Below are 17,874 nucleotides of genomic sequence, written 5' to 3'. Positions count from 1 at the left end.
TGTCATTTCATAAATGTTACATAAATGGAAGCATGGTAACCTTTTTGCTGATTAGCTTTTTTTCACTCAGCATAATTACCTAGAAATTTATCCAAGTTGTTGTGTGTATCAGTAGTTCATTGCCTTTTATTGCTTAGTAACATTCAATGGTATGTATGTACCACGATTTGTTTAACCATTTACCCATTTAGGGACATCTGGGTTGTTTCTAGTTTTTAGCAATTAGATAAAACTCCAACAAACATTCATGTACAGATTTTTGTATGAGGATAAATTCCCATGTCTCTGGGATAAATTCCCAAGAGTGCAATTGCTGGGTTAGATGGTAGTTACATGTTTAGTTTTATTAAAAGTAAGCAAAAAACAGCCACACTGTTTTCCAAAGTGTATGAGTGGTTCAGCCTCTCCACATCTTCGTCAGCATTTGGTGTTGTCACTATTTTCTAATTTAGCCATTCTAATAGGTGCATAGTAATATATTATTGTGGTTTTAATTTTCATTTCCCTAATGCAAATTAATGATGCTAAATAACTTTTCCTGTGATTATTTGCCATTTGTATATCTTCCTCAGCAAAATGTCTTTCATGTCTTTTGCCCATTTTCTGATTGCTTAATTTTCTACTTTTGAATTTTGAGAGTTCTCTATACAACCTAGATGCCAGTCTTTTGTTGGGTAGAGCGAACTTTATTTCTTCCTTTCCTATCTGTATGTCTTTAATTAATTTTTATTGCCTTATTACAGCAGCTATAACTTCCAGTATTTTATTGAATAAGAGAGTTGAGAAAGTAGACATCCTTGCCTTGTTCCCAGTCTTAGGGGAAAAGCATTCAGTATTTCACCATTAAATACAATGTTAGCTGTAGGATATTTGTAGATGTTCTTTATCAAGTTAAGGGAATTCCTCTGCCATGGGTTGAATTGGGGCCCCCAAAAGGATACGAACAAGTGCTAATCCCTGGTGCCTGTGAATGTGATCTTATCTGGAAACAGGGTCTTTGCAATGTAATTAATGGTGACATAGATCACCCTGGATTTAAGGTGGGGCCTAAACCCAATGACTGCTGTCATTATAAGAGCAAGGACAGTGATATTTGGCACACAGATACATAGAAGGAAAGGCCATGTGAAGATGGAGTCAGAAATTGGAGTGATGCATATACAAGCCAAGGAACGCCAAGAATTGCTAGCAGCCAGCTAGGAGAAAGGCATGGCATGGATTCTCCAGAATCAATTCTGCCAACACTTTGACTTTGGAATTTTGGCCTCCAGAACTGTGAGAGAATAAATTTGTCTGTTTTAAGCCAGCCAGTTTATGGCAATGTGTTGCAGCAGCTTTTGGAAACTAACACATCGTCTATTCCTAACATGCTAAGAGGTTTTGGGTTTTTTGTTTTGTTTTTTTTCTTTCATGAATGGGTGTTGGATTTTGTCAGGTACTTTTTCTGTATCAATTGATATGCTCTTTTTTTTTAAGTTAGCCTGTTGATATGAGAGATTACACTGAACGATTTTTGAATATTGAACCAGCCTTGCATACCTTAAATAAACCCCACTTGGGTAGAATTCCTTTTAAACATCGTGGGATTCAGTTTGCTAGTGTTTTCTTGAGGGATTTTGAGTTTAAGTTCATGAGAGATATTGGTCTGTAGTTTTCTTTTTTGTACTGTCTTTGTCTGGTTTTGGTATCAGGTTAATACGAGCCTCAAAAATGAATTTGAAATGTTCCCTCCTCTTCTATTTTTTGGAAAAGATTGTGTAAAATTGTTGTTAATTATTTTTTAAACATTTGGTAGAATTATCCAGTGAAAGTCTAGGCCTGGTGATTTCTTTTTCAGGAGGTTTTTAAATTACGAATTCAATCTCTTTAATGATTATAGGGATATTCAGCTTATACATTTTATATTGGGTGAGTTTTAGTAGTTTGTTGTTTTTGAGGAATTGATCCATTTCTTCTAAGAAGTCATCAAATATATGAATGTAAAGTTGTTCATAGTATTTCCTTCTTATATTTTTAATGACTGCAAGATATATAGTGATATCCCATATTTCACTTCTGATATTGATGATTTGTGTCTTATCTTTTTATTTTTACCAGTCTTGCTAGAGGTTTATCAATTGTTTTCAAAGAACCAGATTTTTATTTCATTAAATTTTCTCTATAGTTTTCCTATTTAAATTCCATTGATTTCAACTCTTGATTACTTCCTTCCTTCTGCTTGTTTGGGTTTATTTTGTTCTTCTTTTTCTAGTTACTTGATGTAGGAACTTCAGTTATTGACTTGAGACTTTTCTTCATTTCAAATGTAAGCATTTAGTGTTATAAATTTCTCTCTCTGCACTGCTTTAGCTGCATGTTACATTTGTCTATATGTTATATTTTCATTTTCATTCAGTTCTATATATATTTTTAAAATTTCCTTTAAGACTTTCTCTTTGATCCACAGATTATTTAGAAGTGTGTTGTGTAATTTTCAAGTATTTAGAGACTTTCCTGTTGTCTTTCTGTTCTTGGCTTCTAGTTTGATTCCATTGTGCTCAGAGAACAGACTGTATAATTTAAAATTTTTTAAAGTTGTTGAGGTCTGTTATACGGCCATGCCTATGGTCTATTTTGGTAAGTGTTCTGTGGGTGCTTGGAGGAAAAAAAAGTGCATTCTGCTGTTTTGGGGTAGAGTGTTCTATACAAAGAGATGCACTTTTAAAACACTATGAATACTCACCAAGATAGACCAGATTCTGGGCCATAAAACAAACCTTAACAAATTTAAAAGAAGTCACACAGTGTCCGCTCTCAGGCCACAATGAAAATAAAGTAGAAATCAATAACAAAAAAATTACTGAAAAGTCCCCAAACACATGAAGATTAAACAACACACTTCAAAATAACACATGGGTCAAAGAAGAAAGCTCAGGAGAAATTTAAAAATATTTTTAACTAGATGAAAGTGAAAATACAACTTACCAAAATTTGTGGTATGCAACCAAAGCAGTGCTTAGAGGGAAATTTACAACACTGAATGTGAAAGCTCTAAAATCAATCATCTAAGCTTGTTCCTTAGGAAACTAGAAAAAGAAGAGTAATAAACAATAAGGTCCTACTGTATAGCACAGAGAACTATATTCAGTATCCTGTGATAAATCATAATGGAAAAGAATATATATATGTAAACTGAATCACTTTGCTATACAGCAGAAATTAATACAATATTGTAAATCAACTATACTTCCATAAAAATTTTTTTTTAATTTTTTAAAGAAAAGAAATAATGAAAATTAGAGGAGAAATCAATGAAATTGAAAACAGGAAATCAATAGAGAAAACCAATGAAACCAAAACTGGTCATTCAAAAAGATAAAGAAAATTGTTAAGGCTCTAGCCAGGCTAACTAAGAAAAAAATACATAGGACACAAATTACTAATAAAAGAGGGACCACACTGCAGGTACCATGGACATTAAAAGGATAATAAAGGAATACTAGGAACAAATCTATGCCCACAAATTTGATAACCTAGATGAAATGGACCAATTCCTTGAAAGACACAATCTGCCAAAACTCACACAAAAAGTAGACAATCCGAACAGGCCTATATCTATTCTATAGCTATTAAATAAATTGAATCAATAATTAATAACTTTCCAAAACAGAAAGCACCAGGCTCAGATGGGTTCACTGGTGAATTCTACCAAATATTTAAGGAAGAAACTGTACAAATTGTCTACAATCTCTTTCAGAAAACAGAACAAAGGGAATGCTTCCTAACTCATCCTAAGATGCCAACATCACCCTAATACTAAAACCAGAAAAAGACATTACAAGAAAACTATAGGACAACATCTCTCATGAACATAGATGCAAAAATCCTCAACAAAATATTAACAAATCAAATCCAACAATGAATAAAAGGAATTCTACACCAAGAACAGTGTGATTTACCCCAAGTATGCAAGACTGGTTCAACACTTGAAAATTGATTAATGTAACTCATCACAGCAATAGGCTAAAGAAAAAAATCACATGATCATATCAATTTATTCAGAGAAAGCATTCGACAAAATCCAACATGCATTCATGATAAAAATTCTCAATAAAGTAGGAACAGAGAACTTCTTCAACTTGATGAAGAACATTTACAAAAACCCTACAGTAACATCATACTTAATGGTGAAAAACTAGAAGCTTTCCTACTAAGGTCAAGAACAAGGCAAGGATATCCCCTTTCATCACTCCTTTTCAACCTCATACTGGAAGTCCTAGCTAATGCAATAAGACACAAAAAGGGAATAAAAGGTATACAGATTGTGAAGGAAACAAGAGATGACATGACTGCCTATGTAGAAAATCCAAAAGAATCAGCAAAAATCTCCTGGAACTAATAAATGATTATAGCAAATTTTCGGGATACAAGGTTCATGTACAAAACTTTATCGCTTTCCTATCTATAAACCAGCAATGAAGAAGTGGAATTTGACATTAAAAACACAATGGGATAAATCAGGAGCTTGGGAAGAACATACGCACACTACTATATATAAGATAGATAACCAACAAGGACCTACTGTATAGCACAGGGGACTCTACTCAATATTCTGGGATAAACTATATGGGAAAAGAATCTAAAAAAGAATGAATATATGTATATGTATAACTGAACCACTTTGCTGTACACCTGAAACTAACACAACTTTGTAAATCAACTATACTATAATAAAATTAAAATTAAAAAAACACAATACAATTTACATTAGCACCCCCAGAAATGAAATACTTCAGTGTAAGTCTAACAAAGTATGTACAAGATCTGTATGAGGAAAACTAAAAAATTCTGATGAAAGAAATCAGACAAAAATTAATAAATGGAGAGATATTCCATGTTTAAGGAAGACTCAATATTTCTGAGATGTCAGTTCTTCCCAACTTAATCTATAGACTCAATGTAATCCCAGTCAAAATCCCAGCAAGTTATTATGTGGATAGCAACAAAGTTATTCCAAAGTTTATATGGTGAGGCAAAAGACCCAGAATAACCAAGACAAATACTGAAGGAGAAGAACAAAGTTGGAGGACTGACACTAACCAACTTAAAGACTTCTTATAAAGCTATAGTAATCAAGACTGTGTAATACTGGTGAAAGAACAGACAAATAGATCAATGGAACAGAATAGAGAGGCCAGAAGTAGACCCACATAAGTATAGTCAACTGATCTTTGACAAAGGAGCAAAGGCAATACAATGGAGGAAAGAAAATCTTCTCAACAAATGGTGCTGGAACAACTGGATTTCCATGTGCCAAAAAAAAAAACCAAAAAAGAATCTAGACGTAGAACTTACACATTTCATAAAAATTATCTCAAAATGGATCACAGATCTAAATGTAAAAAGCAAAGCTATAGAACTCCTACAACATAACATAAGAAAAAATCTAGATGACCTTGGGTTTGATGATGACACCAAAAGCATGATCCATGAAAGAAAAAATTGATAAGCTGAATTTCATTAAAATTAAAACTGCTCTGTGAAAGACACTGTCAAGAGAATGAAAAGACAAGCCACAGACTAGGAGAAACTATTTACAGAAGACATAGATAATAAAGGACCATTATCCAAAATATACAAAGAACTCTTAAAACTCAATAATAAGAAAGCAAACAACCAGATTAAAAAATGGCAAAGACCTTAAAGAGACATCTAACCAAAGGTGCTATATAGATGGCAAATGAGCATATGAAAAGATGCTCCACATTTTATGTCATCAAGGAAATGCAAATTAAAACAACACTACTGGGGGACTTCCCTGGCGGTCCAGTGGTTAAGACTCCGTGCTTATAATGGAGGGGGCACAAGTTCGATCCCTGGTCGGGGAACTAAGATTCCACATGCCGCACGGTGCAGCCAAAATTTTTTTAATTTTTTAAAAAAATTCACAACACTGACACACTGAATGCTGATGAGGATGTGGAGAACCAGCAACATTTGTTGCTGGTGGGAATGTAAAATGGTACAGGCATTTTGAGACAGTTTGGTGGGTTCTTACAAAATTAAACATACTCCTACCATACTATCCAGCAATTGTGTTCCTTGATATTTAACCAGAGAAGTTGAAGACTTACGTCTACCCAAAAATCTGCACACAGGTTTATAGCAGCTTTATTTATAACTGCCCAAACTTGGAAGCAACCAAGATGTCCTTCAGTAGGTGAATGGATTAATAAACTGTGGTACATCCAGACACTGACAATATTATTCAGTGCTAAAAAGAAATGAGCTATCAAGCCATGAAAAGACATGGAGGAACCTTAAATGCATATTCCTAAGTGAAAGAAGCCAATCTGAAAAGGCTACACACTGTATGATTCCAACTATATGACATTGTGGAAAAGGCAAAACTATGCAGACAGTAAAAAGATGAGTGGTTGACAGGGGTTGGTGTAGAGGAAGACATCAATAAGTGGAGCACAGAGGATTTTTAGGGCAGTGAAAATACTCTGTACAATAATATAATGGTAGATACATGTGATTATACATTTGTCAAAACCTACAGACATTTTGTCTATTATGTTAGAAAACTCCTACTTAAATCTTTTATTTTAGCAGACAGTCACTTTTATTTTGTTTTATGTTTTGCACACAGGTCTTGGCCTACTTTTGCACATTTCTAGTGCCAGTTTAATTTTTGTGGTGTTGTTTTGGTCTGTTTGGTTATCTGGGGTCACCAGGGCTTCTATTTATCCCTGATCCTGTTGCTTGAGCATGTGGAAGCATTTCCCTAGGTCAGGTTTCTGGGTATCTCTCAGTGGGAGATAGGTATGTCAGGACACTCCTATTGGAACCCCCAGCTGCCCTGGTGTCTCTCTGTGGGGGAGGAGAGACAAAGAGCCTTCTATAACCAGATACTTTCTGTGGTTTCATCCCTCTTGTCTGTTCCACCCTCCCTCCTCAGTATCGCTAGGTGAAAGTAGGGAGTCTCAGGCCCAGTGAAGAAGGAGATTGCTTCTTTTGTCTCCTATTGTTGGTGGGTCTCCTGATGATTGCCCCTTGCCAGTGGTGTTGAGCTCATCTGATGTTAGAGGGACTCCCATTCAGTCTGGGGGAAGAATCAGTCTCCCTGTGGGCTGCTATGTTAGGATCAGGAAATGCCAGGACTGGGGCCCCTTCCTCCTTTGGGTAAAGAGGCATAAGATACCCTGCCACTCTGTAGTTCCCAGGATCCAAGCCAGTTTGCTTTCTTCTTACTATCTTTCAGAGTTCTCCCTTGGCTGTCTCTTGCATTATTTCCTGGGAGGGTTTATACTTGTGCTTAGCAGGGAGAAGCAAGGAGACACAAATCTATGTCATTTTGTCCAAACCAGAAATCTCCCTCAAGATTTAAGATTGTAAAAGGGGCCTGAGAGAACTATTGGCCTTAGAAAAGGATCTGCTGCCCATATGATTTGGAGGAATACCAAAGAGCTCCCTACCCCAAAATCCAGCCTACCACTGTACTTGAAATCCTTTGTACTACGTAAACATTTTCCCAAGGGATGTTATAGGGGACAATACTTTGGGTAACACTATAGAGGCATTGGCTCATCGTAATAACTGGTTATTCTCCATTGCGAAGTCAGAGTATAGAAGCTTTCCAGGATGGAACATAAGACTGTCAGGCAGGTATTAGAAAAGGTCAAGTTTAAGAGGTGCTCTCTATGCTGCAGGGGGGCTAGAGTGAGGACGCTAGCTGCCTTACAGGTTGGGACAGGATGAGGATACAAAGATGGTGGGAAGGTCAGAGGAAATAGTACAGAAAGACAAATTCCTGGCCCCCTTCCCAAAGACGACTTTGATTTTACTTTTTCTTAATGACAGTGGTCAGGCAAAAGGAACTCAGGGAATTAACAAACATTTTGAAAATTTTAAAGAAAAAGCAAACCATTGTACTAATTACCCCTGGTTTCCTGGATTCAATAGCCATGTTCTTTGTCACAGCCAGACCATCTGGTCCAGCTGCTTCTCTGTCAGAGTTGGCTGTTTACATGGCAACCAATGTCTTGATGAATTGAGAGAAGTGTTTTAGGGTAGACACCAATGCAGCACCTTCTAACTCCATGCAGTTTTCCCTTTCCCAATGTTCTCCCTATGTGTTCCTGGTTCCCATAATGCCTACCCCAAAACCAAAATTGGCCTGCAGAAATCAGCTACTTTTTTGTTGGAAAGTTCACTGGAGAAAGCTAAGTGACTCTCTCCTGCCCTCAGAAGCCCATCTCATTTCTCCTGGAAGTTAGCCACATCTATCTCTGGCTATGCCCAAATAGTGACTTCCAGATGTCTTTAAAGCATCCAAAATTAAAGGGATAGAATGGGGATTTGGTGGCCATTAAAGTTCCCATAAACTTTCCCCTAAAAAAGGGATTTTGAAGATATTATTTGGCCATCATTTTTGTCCTCTAGTTTATGTCCCAGTATCTATTATGGGATTGGCTAATGGTAATAATTTATGATAGGTAAGGCAAAAAAAGAACAAAAACAAAAAACAAACCAAAAGAACCTTTAAGGGCTACCCTCGACAAAAGTGCCTGAAGGCAGAGTAAACACAATTCTCACACAAGGTAAGCCATGGAAGAAGCCTTGATGCCTATCAGCTAATATCTGTTGAGCACCTATTTTCTGCCACAAACAGTACTAACACTGGGGAAATACTAATGAACAAGACAGACACAATCTCTGCCTGCCATGTCAATGCATGAGGAACCATTTATAGTACAGACCAGAATGGAAGCAAATGAAAATCAAGGATTTGGGATTTTCAACATATTTTTAATAGAAGACATATAAATATGTAAATTGAGATCTGTAAAAGCTCAACAATATCACCTCGGAATAAGTATGGTAACCTCCAAATCTACTGTGAGACAATATATTTTTAAGAATACGACACATTGTTCTGTAAATAGGTAACAATTGGCAAGGCAATATTTCCAGGCCATTTTTATTGCCCTGATTCCCAATACTCAGCACCATAATCAATCCTTAAATTCTGAAGAAAAGACAGTTTTCAGAAACTGTCCATCTCTAATATAATGACAATACACTTCAGAGCTGAGTTATATATTTCCAGATGAACTTTAAAAAAATGTCACATCATTCAATTAGTGCACACTACTTAAACCTCTGAGACCACTGTCTAGCCCAGCACTGTCCAATAGAACTTTCTGTGATGATGTTCTACAGCTGTGCTGTCCAATTCAGCAGCCGTTACCCACATGGAGTTACGGAGCACCTGAAATGTGGCTCGTGTGACTGAAGAACAGAATTTCTTATTTTATTTAATTTGAATTCATTTATATTTAAATAGCCACATGTGGATAGTGAACAGTACAAATTTAGTCTTAAACTGAAAGTGATTCTGTGTGTGTCAGGAAAAAAAATGTTCCCTTCCTTTGGATTCATTTAGTCTAAATTGAGAAATTATTTAAAAATTGAAAAAGTCAGAAAAAATCTCCACATTGACAAGACTGTGAATAAACAGCAAAATAAAGATTAGTACCTGATTTAAACAAAACTCAGAATTGCAATTTCACTCACTGACCTGACTGAATTAAAAAAAAACACCCCCCCCCAAAAAAAACATATACGTGGTTGAAATATGTGTGACTGCTTTTAAATATCAGTGCATACTGTTAAAGGAAAATAATCCAAGTTGTATACACTTGAGTTAATCAACACTCTAGAAAGATTTTAAATGCCTCATGTTTTGGTAATGATTGTTCATTCATCTATTTAATGCCTACAATGTGGAAGGCGCTTTGCTTGTACGGGGATTATTATTCTCCTAATATACCAAATAGCCATATTTGACCTGATGCATTTGAAGTGATTTAATTTCCAGCAACTTCATGTAAAATTGCTTCCTTTTTGAGTTAGGGAATAATATAACCAAATGATCACTAACTTTATGGATCTGACTGCAAAACCAAAGTTCAAATATATTACTGCATTAAAATGCATAGCACGTACCACCTGAGAATGGAAACAACATTAACATATCTTTCCAACAGGTGACTAATATATATTACAAGCATCTAAAATGATATGCTTGAACTTTCGCAGAAGACATTTTTGATTAACATTATTTTCCTGAAGTGGAATTTAACCTAACTTCCTTAGAAGTCAGCCGAAAAGTTTTCATTAAAATAAAATCTGTCATGCTTAGCTGTACAAAAAATTCATTTTATATATGTAAGTGAAAATCATTTCTGTATGTTTGGGGTTTGAGGAGGTAATCCACTCTTTTATTTTTCCACCTTTATTCAAATATGATTTACATATAACATCGTGTAAGTTTAAGCTGTACAAAGTGTTGATTTGATATATATTTCAAAATGATTACTACCATAGCGTTAACTAACACTTCCATCACATCACATAATTATGTTTTCTTTTTTGTGGTGACAATATTTAAGATCTACCCTCTTAAAAACTTTCAATCATATAATACAGTATTGTCAATTATAGTCACCATGCTGTACATTAGATCCCCAGAACTTATTCATCTTCTAACCGGAAGTTTGTACCCTTTGACCAACATCTCCCTATTACTGCACACCCATCACCCCTGGTAACCACTGCTATACTCTCTGTTTCTATGAATTCAGTTTTTTTGTTTTTTTGTTTTTGTTTTTAGATTCTACATATGAGTGAGATCATACAGTGTTTGTCTTTCTCTGACTTATTTCACTTTGCATAATGCCCTTAAGGTCCATCCATGTCACAAATGGCAAGATTTCGGAAGGTAGTTAATTCTTTCAGTAAACCTTTCCTGTGTGCCCACTATGTGCCAAGCACCATGCTTGACACCAAAAATGTGGCATTCTTCCTGACCAGGAAACAAGTCCAGGTAGGACATCAAATTACACATGGATGGAAACATTACCAGTTACCTCACAGCCATTTCTGGATCAACTGATGGACACTACTAATGCCAGGCATAGATTACTGAACTCTTTCTTTCTCTGACTTCCATACTTATGTAAGCAAACAACAATATATTGTACCATATTTCCATTCTATCTACTAGACTGACACTACCACATTTTGCTTTGGGCCAGCTAAATTGTATATGTACACTATACACCAACAAAACCAGTTATACAGTAATTTTAAAACAAAGGCTCTGAAGTATTTATTGGTCACTCTGATTGGGCTTTGTTCCAAAAGTCATAATCAAGTAAGATCCTGACATCATCTAAGTAAGTTTTAAACAATAAAAAAAATGTATACAAGGTATAAACCCAATTTTGTAATGTAATATATACACTTGCAAAGGAAAACAATAAGAAATTCACCCAAATCTCTGGTAAGATTTCTGGTGACTTTTATTTTCTTATTTATACATTTCCGTATTTCCAACCTCTCTACAAAGACCATACATTACATTTATAATCAGTAAAAATTATATATATATATATATATATATATATATATATATATATATATATATATATATATATATATGTTTGTTATAGTGAAAAACCACTCTTGCAACTGTCCTGAAACTGGCATCTAGTATAGGCCAGAGAAAGGCGTCACATAGGGAAGTAGGTGTTAACTACAGGTGTGATTTTTAGAGGGCTAGTGCAGAAGGCCCAGGGGCGACCCAATTAGCTAATGACTGGAAGCTCTTTAAAAGGGACGAAGACTTTCACTGTCTAAAGTTAAGGTTTAAAATGAATATCCCTGGGGGAAAGGGAAAATAGTAACATATGTTCCCACCAGGATGGAAATTGAGAAAGGCGGCTTTTTCCAGCTCTAAGTCCTGGTTAGATCACTGGATAAATGCAGTATTGCCTTCTGGTGACTCCACAGAACATGTTTGTTTAAACAGTAACGAACAGTTAGAGAACTATTACTAAATACCATATAGTTTTGAAAAGTAAAACACTTTTTTCTGATTATAAAAATAGTGTAATATTCTTTGTAGAAACCATGGAAAATATGAAAAAGGCAGAGAATAAGATAAAAAAAATCTCTAATCCCAACAGCCGGAGGCAATCACCATGAGCAGTTTGGTATATAACCTTCTAGTAATTTATTCTAGGCATACCCTGTGGGTATATCCTGCTTTTTCACTCAATACTTTATCCTGAGCATTTTCTTATGTCATTAAATATGCTTAGTAAACCTCATTCTAATAACTGCCTAATATTACTGATGGTTTAAAAATATCATTTCTTGGATAAACAATCTTGTTTTATCTACCATGGACCTAATTTATCATAAGAACAGATTCAAAATGTATCCGGTATTTGAAAAAACTAGCCAAGGGGTTTTTCTGAATTAGTGCTCTCTCCTGGGTCTACCAACATTAGGATTTTGACTCTAAAAATAATTTTGTTCTGCTCAAACCCCTAAAAACACCCATACTGTGCACAATGATAAATCACTCACATATTTTCCTAAATACAGTCTTATGCTTGGAAAAGGACAACTCTTAAGAAATGTTAGATAGTAAAGCATGGTAGGCACTCCCAGCCAGGCTTAGCAAGTCAATCAAAATGAGTTTGAAGGAAATGCTCAAGTAAAACAGAGAAAAATGTATCCTTGGCACAACTTCAGCTTCTGAGTAAATTCATCTGTTCAACTTCCAAACGAAAAAAAGGAAGATACTGTGATTTTTCTGTGAAAAAAATCCTAATTCAGAAACTACATAAAACAATTCTATTTACAGGCTGGGCCCCCAAAATATCGGCATGGCACATATTTGCTAAGCAAGATTTCCAAAAATTATTTTACTCAGCATACTAATCATAGTTCCTTTTAAGCACAGGAGGGGAATAGTCTATGTAAAAATTTGCAATTTCAGTTTAAAAAGAAACTCCATTCCCAATGATCTTTGGTCGGTTGGAGATCCTTTCCTTACCTGCAAGGCAGTTTAGGATCAGAAAGACCTTCCAATATGTGAACACCATCGTGCCAAGGTTCGCTGAGCACAGCCAGGGTCCAGTAGCTCGCCTGGGCTAGGCTGAGTCTCAAACTGGCTTCTTCAGTCACACCGAGGTTTGCCAGGCTTATCTGCTGGCATCACCAAGCAAACAAGCCTCTTCGGGCTTACTTATTGGGTACAAACCTTTCTCAGAGCAGATGTGTCTTTCTTTGAAACACTTTTCATGGGGCGTGTTTCCTTGGCATATTTGCTACTGTGTTAATAATAAACCCACGTATTTAAATTCTTCAATCTTACACAGATTCTCTAAGTTTTATTGCTTAAAATCAATCTTATTGAAAAGTTATACTTGGGGGGAAAAGAGAGCTCCTTTTGGAAGAGAGCCTATATAAATAAAAGTTGACAAGGCTAATTAATTTCAAATACTTCTATAAAAGTCTCAGGGCATTGATTCACTAACCTTTTACAAATTAAGTTAGCAAATTGGCGCTCTAAGATTTTCTCAGGAGACAGGGTTCACAGAAAGGGCACAGCGGACATGAAGCAAGAAAGCATTCGTTTCTATGTGAACAAACTCTGGACATGTCACACTTTTGTGAAGCCCTAGCAGTAGGATGAATTGCATGCTTTTGTCTTCCAAGTTAGAAACCCGATAGCATTTATTCATCCACCTAATTTTGCAAAATCAGGTGAATGAATAAATGCTTTAAGACTTCCACTGGATGAGTCTGAATTTTTGCAGAATTAAAATACTGAATAGGTGCTACAGAGTTATCTTGGAAAGGGGGCTCACTAGAAAGGAATGGCAGGCTGCAGAGATGAGAGGCCTTCAACTGAACATGAACTTCTAACAAAGTTGCTCTCATGCTTACGTTACCCTGAGATACATAAGGGCCTCCTCTGGCTCTTCACCTGCAATCTCTAAATGCTGGTGTTTCTGTCTCTACAATAGTTCTCAGATCTGTCCCTTCTCCAGTCTGCTGCTTCCATCCTGGTCCAGGCACGCAGCTCCTCACCTCTAGCCCACTGTAGCAGCTTCCTAAATGGCCTCCCTGACTCCTTCCCCCTTCACTCTGTGTACCAGCCACGTGCCAATGTTCCAATCTTGACCACGCATCTTCAATGACACCATTATGGACTCTTTCATCAAGTCCAAAGTCCTTATTCTGGATTCCCAGCCTTCCAGGATCTGGTCCTCACCTCATCTGAACTTAAGTCATGTTAAATCATCCACCTGAAAAATGCTGTCAAAGGTTATTGCCTCAAAGTGTTCAGTCACATGAAATATGTGCAAGTTGCAGTGAGGTGTTTTATGAACTTTAATTCACAGGAAATATTTGACACCATCTCATCTCAGCCAAGCCAATTTCTCACTGCTCCTCAGAAAGCCATTTTGCTCTCATCAGGTATGATACCCTCTCGAAGTCTTCTCTGTCCATGTTCATGTCTGATGCCAAACTTTGGCTTCAGGTGAATTCCATCACTACTTAGAACTTTCTCCTCCCTCCTTTTGCTATCTAAGCATATTCTTAGCGCAGATCAGTCATGCTGTCCTATGTGAAAAATTTGAAAAGCCCACAAACCACCCCTCTCTGGGCTCCCTCTTGGGTAAATCTGTATTGTACTTAGATCCAATACCCTACAGTTGGCACCTGATTACTCTTCAGTAGTCTCCTGTTTATTAATGGGGTTTCCCCTAAATCCACTGGCTGTGAGCCCCTCCAGGGCAGGGACCAGGTCTTATACAGGTAGTTCCCAACTTAAGAAAGGGTATGTCCCAAAATGTATTGGTAAGCCCATTGTTTGGACCCAAGAGTACACATTCCTGCTAAAGCAATGCTATAAATGAAGTCTCATTCCCAGACCTACGCAGAGCATAGTCTAGCACTGGCTTGAATCCTGGGTGCTGGGCAATGTAGGGTAGGGGAGGAGAAGGAGTAGCAGGTGGCAGAGAAAGAACATTCCTTTCCTTTTCCCAAGACACAGGTTAAGCACAAGGCAACGTTTTTTTCCCCAAATAACTATTACATGTCTTTGTCACCCACCTTCCCTTCTGCCCCCCACCCTCATGGTCCACTGGCCCCTTGTGTACCTAGGCTTCCCTAAGGGAGGCTCTTACTCCCCCAGAATCCTGTGCGGCAAAATTACTGTTTTCTTTCCAATCCTATTCCTCCAAGAAACACACTGCCTCCTCCGTATAAGCAGGTATCAGCTCCATGCTAGGAGGGAAAAAAATCAATTGCCATGAACATTCCCCAACCTGTTTACACTATTGAAAATAGAATGCTTGTCTTCCCCCAGATAAATCTCTGAACAGGAGTATCAGGCAATGAATAAAGAGAAATGGTCTGAGGGAGGAGATTTTGCAGAGGAGGACAACTTGCAGGGCAGCCTTCTGGAGGTCCACACCAGCTCTTCTCAGCCTGGGTTCTGCCTTTCCCTCTGAGCCACCAAGCCTCCAAGAGACCCATAGTTTTCATAATGGCTCCTCTGGAAGTAATACTGGCTTTTCCAGTGGTGGGGAGCTGGAATGGGGAAAGAAATTTCTCTGAGTCTGGTGTTTATCAGCTAAGAACTTCCTGTGTTTCCTTCCGTGCGCCATAGGTGACTATAGTAGGGTGATTATATAATTAATCATAAAACTAGGACAGTTTTGAGAGTGAAAGTGGTGCTATTAGCAATTACATGAGACAGATAGTGTAAACCATGACAGTCCCAGGCAAACCTGAACGTCTGGCCTCCTGCCCACAGGAGAGTGCTAAGCACAAAGCAGGTGCTAAGTAAGAGCCTGCTAATTAATTCAGTATGTCCAAGGTGATTGGCCCTGAGATGGGGAGTGGAGGGTATAGCTTAAGGCTATTGCCAAAATCCATCTGCACCAGAATCTCTCATACAAACACAAAACACTCTAGAAAATTTAAGTAAAATGCTTACACTGTTGCTATGTGGGAACTAACTTGGACAGGTAGAGCTCTGTTAAAATAAGAGATAATCTAAAGTTTCCACTTCGGACTGAATTTTGATGTCATTGACTATTGCTCAGAAGAAGCGAGTCATTCACTGGCACGTGAAATATTATCAAATATCTTGCACAGTTTTACAGAGCTTTACAATTTTTAAACTGCTTTTCCATTTTATCTTCACAACTGATAATAAAATAGATAGGGCAGGTATCATCTACATTCTCTATATAAGAAAACAGAGGCTCAGAAACGTTGTGTCTTTCCCAAGGCCACAGAGCACGCATTAGATGCTGTCCCTCCCGTCACACTGCACAGTGTAACTATATCGTAACAAACATGCCACTGCCTTCAGGGTTCTTCTCTGGGAACTTTCAGAAATCTGCAGTATCTGACTTATCCCTCATTTTTTTTATACTTAAAAATTACAAAAGTAATACATTTTGACTGTAAAGGGATTTCAAAGAACAAAGAAGCATACAGAGGATAAAAAGAAAGTCTCCATTCTCTCACCCACATGTGTAATCTCATGCCATGTTCACAAGCAATGGGAGTTTTGCATTTTTCTCAGCCTTTCTATGAATTTACACACATGCACATGAGGTGGGGTTTTTTCTTTTTTTTTAAGGTAATCATAACATATGTATTGTTCTATTAAGTTGGTTTTTTTCCCCCCGGAAAGTGCTTTTGTTATCTCTTTATGTCACCATGTACAACTACATCTATGGATCTACCTTATCCGTTTTAAGGCTATATGGTATTTCATAGTATGAATGTACAATACCACAACTTACTTTTTACCATTCTCCTCTTGGTGAATTCTTAGGTCATTTCCAGTATTTCACTATTATAAACAATGGTGAACTGAACATACTTTTGCTTATATTTCTGCCCACTTATGTGATTATTTCTGTAGATTAGGTACCTAGAAATGGAATTGCTGGATGATCAAGGGGTATGAACAGTTTAATTTCGGGCAGATTATGAAACATTGCTCACCAGAAATTCTTTACAAATCTACACCTCCATTAAGAGTGTATGAGAGTGCCCGTTTCTCCACAGCCTTGTCAACAATGAAATTTATCAGTCTTTTAATTTTATTAGTATCATGGATGAAAACTGGTATTGCATTGTTGTTTTAATCTGTATTTCTCTAATGAGGTTAAGCCTCTTTTCATAGATTTACTGGCCTAATTTGTGTTCCTTTTCCTGTAAACTGCCTGTTTTATGACCTTATACCATTTTCCCACTGAGTTATCTTTTCATATTGTAGAAGTACTCTTTACAGTTATGAATCTTAATCTGAGTTTGGTATATACATTATAAATATTTTCTTCCAGTCCATCACTTTTTTAAAAATTTTGTCTTTTACTATAAAGAAGTTTGCATTTTGTCGTAGTTAAATCTAGCAATTTTTTTCTTTGCAGCTCCTGAGTTGCATGTCTTCTTTAAGAAATCTTTCTCCAATCCAAGACTATAGAAGTATTATTATATAATGTTAATATTAATATATAATATTATATTTTCTTCTGGTGTTTCTATAATTTTGTCCCATCTTTCAGTTATGGCAATTCTCTCCTTCCACTTTCTCAGGCCAAAAGCCTTTGTGTTATCCTTGACCCCTCTGCTTCCCTCATGTACCACAACTAATTCATCAGCAAATTCTTCTGGGTTCGTGTTCAAAATATACCCAGGCTCTGACCACTTTCCCCACCTTTCACTGTTACCATCTGAGTCTGAGTCACCAACATCAATTGCCTGGCTCACTGCAATAGGCCCCTAACCGGTCTCCTTGCTTCGCCTTTGTCCCCCTTGTCTATTCTCACAGCAACTGGAGTGATTCTTTTCTATGTAAGTCAGATTACATCTCACTTTCGCTCAAGATCCTCCAATAGTTCCCAATTTCTCTCGCAGTAAAAGCCAAAGTCTTTAAAATAACTTAGAAGACCCTAAGGTGATCTGCATCACCCATTCCACCACCTCTCCAACCTTATC

The 17,874-nt window shown here is 36.9% G+C and overlaps 1 protein-coding gene across 1 annotated transcript in view; it reads right to left on the bottom strand.

The window, feature by feature from the left end:
• VSIG1 (V-set and immunoglobulin domain containing 1) overlaps window positions 1-17,344 on the bottom strand; it is a 42,619-nt gene extending 25,275 nt beyond the window's left edge. The window contains exon 1 of the mRNA XM_082447692.1: window positions 12,896-17,344. Coding sequence (XP_082303818.1) covers window positions 12,896-12,944 — 49 coding nt within the window. The 5' untranslated portion in view covers window positions 12,945-17,344. The remainder of the gene's footprint in view (window positions 1-12,895) is intronic.
• Between the last annotated feature and the right edge of the window lie 530 nt (window positions 17,345-17,874).

Source organism: Balaenoptera physalus (genome assembly GCF_965194825.1).
Source record: "Balaenoptera physalus genome assembly, chromosome: X".
NCBI lineage: Eukaryota > Metazoa > Chordata > Mammalia > Artiodactyla > Balaenopteridae > Balaenoptera > Balaenoptera physalus.
The sequence above is the reverse complement of the archived record's forward strand: the minus strand, read 5'-3'. Positions and strand labels throughout refer to the sequence as shown.